The 6,512-nt window shown below is 38.6% G+C and overlaps 1 protein-coding gene across 1 annotated transcript; it reads left to right on the forward strand.

The window, feature by feature from the left end:
- Positions 1-5,506: 5,506 nt before the first annotated feature.
- Positions 5,507-6,307, forward strand: LOC145990432 (zinc finger MYM-type protein 1-like). Its single transcript, XM_083126125.1, has one exon. The coding sequence runs from the start codon at positions 5,507-5,509 to the stop codon at positions 6,305-6,307; it is 801 nt and encodes a 266-aa protein (XP_082982251.1).
- The last annotated feature ends 205 nt before the right edge of the window (positions 6,308-6,512 follow it).

Raw genomic sequence — 6,512 nt, forward strand, 5'->3', positions numbered from 1 at the left:
TACACACAATATTTCAGCTGTCCTTTTTTATTCATTAGTATACATACTCAAATTAAAAAAACAATATGCGGTGGCTCAGTCGGTAACGCGTCTGACTACCATGCTAAAGGTCCCGGGTTCGATCCCCGGCCGGTTCAAATCCGGGAACTTTTCTAACGATGGAAGCGGCCCCGGCGCCCACCCAGCGTCGAATAACATGAGTACCTGGGAGAAACCCTGGGGAGTAAAGGCGGTCAGGGGCGTGATGCTGATCACATCACCCCCCACTCACGACCGGATCAAGAAAGTGTGGGGCGTTATCCCCACCCCCCTATACGCCTTCATGGCGTGGTGCTATGCACAGGGGAGCACTTTACCTTCTTCTTCTTCTTTTATCAATTGTTACGATTATTAATGGGATAGATTTATAAAAATCGCTATAACTTCAAAGGTTGGAATTACTACCACAACACTTTTTCCTTGTCTTCTTCTAATACGTAGCGTAAAAGGTAGGCATGCGCATGTGCCAGTGCAACGTCATAACAATGACGTCAGACTTGAACTTAAATGTGGATCTTGAATCTTAAGGGCCAAACAACACGATTCAGGAGCTCGTGTTTTAAATGGCGGCGTAGCAACATCATTACTTAAAAACTTGAACGAAGAAAGAAGTAATTTATTGCGAAAGACTGCCCTCCAAAAATAGGCACAATAAAATTGGAAATAATTAATTTAAAACTAAAGATTGCCTCACATTCGGTACATTTTAAAATTGTATCAGAATTCTTAGGTGACAGATTAATCAACACACTTGAGCAACAAACTGTTTTGCAGCAATACATTCAAACCTCTCCTGCAACAAAGTGTTGTGGCAGCAATACATTCAAACCTCTCCTGCAACGAAGTGTTGTGGCAGCAATACATACCCGTTTCGTATCATTCCCACTAAATGCTTGCCACATGTGGAGAAATATTTCATTTTAAACTTTATTTCTACATATTTTCAAGGAGTTCTGCCACTATTTTGTGAAATAATGGTTAAATTTTAAAGAGCGTCTCCCATCAACCCAGAGTGTTGTGGCAGCAATGCATACTCGTTTCTTATCTTTTCCACAACATACATGCCATATGTTTTGAAATATCAGGTTTAAATTTCATATCTACACTCTTCAATGATTTCCGTCATTTCTTTTATTTTTCTATGTCGGATAAAATTTAATTTTAAAAACGTCTTCCTTCAAACCGCTCCTACAATGAAGTGTTGTGGCAGCAATACCCTATCCGTTTCGTATCTTTCAAAACTAAATGCATGCCACATGAAGAAAATATTTTATTTAAACAAAATTTCTGCTCTTAAATGGATTTTCTCAAGGAATTATGCCATCAATTTGTGGAATAACGAATATTTACAAAGAGCGGCTTCCTTCAGACCACTTCAGCAACAAACTGTTGTGGCAGCAATACATTCAAACATCTCCTGCAACAAACTGTTGTGGCAGCAATACATTCAAACCTCTCCTGCAACAAAGTGTTGTGGCAGCAATACATTCAAACCTCTCCTGCAACGAAGTGTTGTAGCAGCAATACATACCCGTTTCGTATCATTCCCACTAAATGCTTGCCACATGTGGAGAAATATTTAATTTTAAACTTTATTTCTACCAGGCGCGGAGCGTCCATGTAAGCCATGTAAGCCGGGCTTACAGTTTAATACATCCAGTAAAATGTATGTAATTATGTGGCAAAATTCGTAAACAAGTTAAAAGTTCAACTTGGGTCGACACCAGTGTTCAAGATCCTGTTTGTTAGATTGCAACACTTCAGCACCAGATAGCACATGGGATCTCCCGCCTTCTGCCTGTGGGAAGCTGTAAGCCTTCTGAATTTTGCCTTACAAGTTGCTGACCGCGAGCGAGCAGTGCCTACCCTCCTTCTCTCTGCCTACCCTATCTGCGTGGAGAAGAGCGGGCCAGAACCCTAGGTCTGTAAACCTTCGGTCAGAGGCTTACAGCAGCGTTGCAAACCTCATGTTTAGAAAAAGTGTTGTTCAGGGACGTCCGCAGTATTTCTTTCCACCTGGGAGGATTAAGCAAAGTATTTTTTCCAGGGGGTGGGGGTAAACTAGGCATTTTCCTCCTTAATAGAGTTGCCTTCTCAAAAGATACTAATTCAATTTGAAGTTTAACATTTTTCTGCAATGCCCTTACAATAATTAACATAATTTGCTGTGACTGAAATGAAATTATATGTGTGATATATATTATTTTATGGTTGACATTCATTTTCCAGGAGGGGCCTCCCCTCCTTACCATTACCGAACATCGATGGTGTCGTTTATACTCTGAAATTATGCTACATGCTACTATATTGTTCTAGGCTCTATATATTATTAATATTAATTTATAAAGAAAACTACAATTTATTATTTTCCTAAGACAAGTTTCAAGTTCAATTTATGCATCTATTTTAGAGTTTTAAAATTGCATTATTAATTAGCTACATACTATAGTTAAGTAAAATATGCAATTTCTTCCGTATAATATAAATTAGAATGGTTCAAGCAACGGGATGGGTTCGACATTAACGTGAAAAGATTGAGAAAATTCAACCCCTACGAACAGCGGCCCTCTTGTTTTATTATATCTCCAACTGTCCAACGACTTCTTAAACTTGTGCGAGATTTAGCACCATTATGCTTGGGTGGCATCACTGGCTAACCGTGAATACGGTCCAGCGAGACACCGATTGCCCCGCAAGAGGAGGGAGCCACAGCGTTGTCGGGTTTTAGCCAGGAAACAGTGGAAACTGGCCAGATGTGCATTCTGTAGTAAGGCGATCTTTATATTGCTGGCGTTTTAGCAACTCTCATTGTTCAAGACCACACTTGACAAAGACCAATAAGCACATCCCCCTGAAGGAAAGATCAGAAAGCTAACAACCACCGCACCACCTCCCCTACTCAGTGGCGTACGCAAGGGGGGGGTTACCGGGTTTAAACCCCCCCCTTGAGCTTTTGAAATATTATGGAAAATGCTGTAGAAAAAAATTAAAAATGGCTAATTTATCACAGTCAAAGATCTGCGACAGTAATATTAATAATAATAATAATAATAATAATAATAATTTGAATTATTATTCCCATGCAGCATAAAGAAAAACACAACATTCCAAACACAATCTAAGCAATTTTGCAATTTTTTTTTGCAAAAAGTCGCGCAGTGACTCTCTCGAGAATTGTGAAAATTCCTTCCTTCGTCGCATTGTGCCGACCTTATTGCAAACGTTCTTCCCGGTACTGATTTCACATCCCCTTGTGAACTCTCAGGTGATGCTGAGTCTACATCCACATCATTAAATAATGTTGAAGAAGTGCTTTGTGAATCACCTAGAAGTGATAAATGTGTTGGAATGTCTATAAACTTACTTTTCAACGAAAACATAGACTCAGTGGAATTTAGCAACATGTATTCTCGCGCTTCATCATCATCCTGGGCGAGTTCCATAGGTAAAGGTAATGTAAATTCCCCCGTGCATATAGCACCGTACCATGAAGTCACACGTAGTGGTGTGGTGGGCCCCAAAGATTCTCGAACTAGTTTGCAGGTGATGTGATCAGCACCATGCTCCGGCTGCCTTCATTCCCCAGGGTTGCTCTCAGGTACCCATTGCTATGAGGCTGGGTGCGGAGACAAGGCTGGATAAATTCCAACCAATTCCGGGAATCGAACCCGGATATCCCACGAAGTTGTCAGACTAAGACTAGACCAACGCGGCTCCTTGAATGAGTTTCATATTTCGATTATTTCAATAAATTTAATATATTAGCTTGTTTTTATGGATTTTCTTCACACTTAAAATGTCTGACTTATCATATACAAATAACCGTTGACTAGACAATTATTTTGTAACAAAGTAAACAAAAGAAATGTAATTTTGTTCTATTTTTTCATAAATAGCAGCTGCATTAGTAATAATTATTAGTAGTAATTAAATTAATTAATTAATTATAATAATTATTAATTAATTAATTATTATTATTAATTAAATAAAGTATAATAAAACAATGGTAATGTGAATTTGTAGAAAGTTTTCGAAATAACACCCCCCCTTGATGAAATCCTGCGTACGCTACTGCCCCTACTCACTTTAAGAACTGTATGCAGTGCACTCAGGCAAAGATTAGCAGACGACTTTCCAAGTCTCTATCGTAACTGCAGCATCTGGCAACTATGTATGAAGAGGTGGTTGCAAAGGAAATTTGAGACGGTGGTGTTTCAAGGAGGTTTTTTTTACAGGAAAAGGGAATTTTGAAGCAAAGAAACTAACAGGAATGGGAAAAGGAGAAACACCTAAAATGAGCAAAAAACGAGAAAATGATAAAATATAACAATATATACATTAATGTGCTTAACGCTTGTTTTTGCTTGTAGGATTAGTATATACATAGGAAATATTAAGATCTCTGTTTTTAATTTGAACTCTGCTTGTAATAATTGAGCTAAATAGTGCAAAAAGTTGTTTTTTTAAGTTAAATGTGTGATGAAAACTTAAGATTGAACCAATTTTACAAATTATCATATCAAATGTGAACGAAATATCATTCATTAATTACATAGTCCGTAATTTAAACACTCCGAAAATGCACGGAAAGCTTATTTATGGTCTGCCTCTCTTTTACACTCCCCTTAGAAATCACTTACATCTCCTTTGATAGAAATTTCTGGATAAACTTCTACAATTAGTGAGCATTTATTCTCGTTTTTTTTTTTTCGATCTATTGAAAAGTGGGCGGTGTGGTGCAGTTGTCCGTGTACTGTGGTGTGATACGAAGTGCATTATGGAAGAAAGCGAGTGTGATTGTGTGGTGGAGAACTTGTTGAAGACGCCGTTTTCCAGCAAGTATTTTGCTGCAAAGAAGAAACTTGTGGATGTACAATAGGTAGGTCCACTCCTTCTCTAGCAGGCATGGTAACGGAAACAAAAAATAAAGTGCGCCATTTTGTGACTCATGGTACGAAGCTAATACTTGGTTATGTGGTTGTAAAAAGTATTCAGCACTTTTCTGTTGGCCCTGCCTTCTCTTTTCAACATAAAAAACTGCTTGGACAACAAAAGGTGTCGGCGACGCTAATAATTATCATTTATTAAAGAAAAGACATGAGATCTCCGTAGCACACGTAAATTCAAAGATTGCGTTGTTGAAATTTGGAACTACGCGAATTGAAGATTGTTTAAACCTTGCCTTCAAATTAAACCGAGAGAAACACAACGAAAAAGTCAAAGCAAAAAGATACATCTTTGGTTGTTTAATCGACACTGCTTGTTTTTTGGCGGAACAAGAGCTCCCTTTCAGAGGTCATTTGGAGGGTTCAGAATCAAACAATAGGGGTAATTACGTAGAAATGCTTCATTATAGGGCAAGCTATGATGAAAAACTAAGTCATCATTTGGAATCATCTACAGTTTTTTAGCTGGCACTTCTCACGATATCCAAAATGAGTTGATTGATGCAATTGCAACTTTGATGATGAACAAAATAAAAAGTGAAGTGAAAGAAGCATTATTTGTGTCTGTCATCGAAGATGAAACAGTAGACGCCTCTCAGAAATCTCAACTTTCATCGGTGCTACGTTATGTAACTTCAAATGGTAACGTAGAGGAGCGGTTCATAGGTTTTAAGGATGTCAGTGGGGATCGCACGGCTGCTGTCCTGGCAGACCATGTTTTTGGTGTAATAAATGACTTCCAGTGTGGCGAGAAATTAGTCGCTCAAACCTATGATGCAGCAGCTGTCATGGCTGGAGAACACAATGGTTTGCAAAAGTTGATAAGAGACAGGTATAAGACAGCGCTGTTTGTCCATTGCTATGCTCACAAGTTAAACTTAGTTCTCAAACAATCTGTGGAGGGCATCAAAGAATGTAAAGTATTTTTTGAAACTTTGTCGGCTTTTGCAGCATTCTTTTCTAAATCTTCAAAGAGGAAAGCAGCGCTGGACAAAATGGTAAGCAGACGTCTGCCATCAGTTGCTCCTACTCGATGGCTCTATGCAGAGAGATTGGTTGAAGTTGTTTCCCAGTTGAAAACAGATCTAATTAATTTCTTTGTATCAGTGATACAGAACCAAGAGGAGTGGGATGGAGAAACGCGTCTCTCTTCTCGTGGATATTTTGCAACTCTCCATGATTTTGATTTCAATTTTATGTTAATTGTATTTTCGGCCATTCTTCCACCAGCTAAAATACTTTTCGAAATTTTGCAAACCAGAGTGAATGACATCGGCTACTGTACTCGAAAGGTACAAGTATCAAAGTTTCTTGAGTACTAAGAGGGAAGACTTTGAAAAAGTGTGGTCCGAAAGCGACAGTGCCAGGTTGGGAGAAGAACACTTAAAGGTGCCAAGCAAAAGACAGAGAATTGTTCTCATCAGTAATGAGAGGAAAGCTTCTTATCGAAGACTTCGCTATGAAATTATTGACACAATGAAAGTCCAATTAGCCAACAGATTCTCCGATATCCAGAAACTAGAATTG

This window comes from Lepisma saccharinum, chromosome 7, assembly GCF_977018435.1.
Source record: "Lepisma saccharinum chromosome 7, izLepSacc3.1, whole genome shotgun sequence".
NCBI lineage: Eukaryota > Metazoa > Arthropoda > Insecta > Zygentoma > Lepismatidae > Lepisma > Lepisma saccharinum.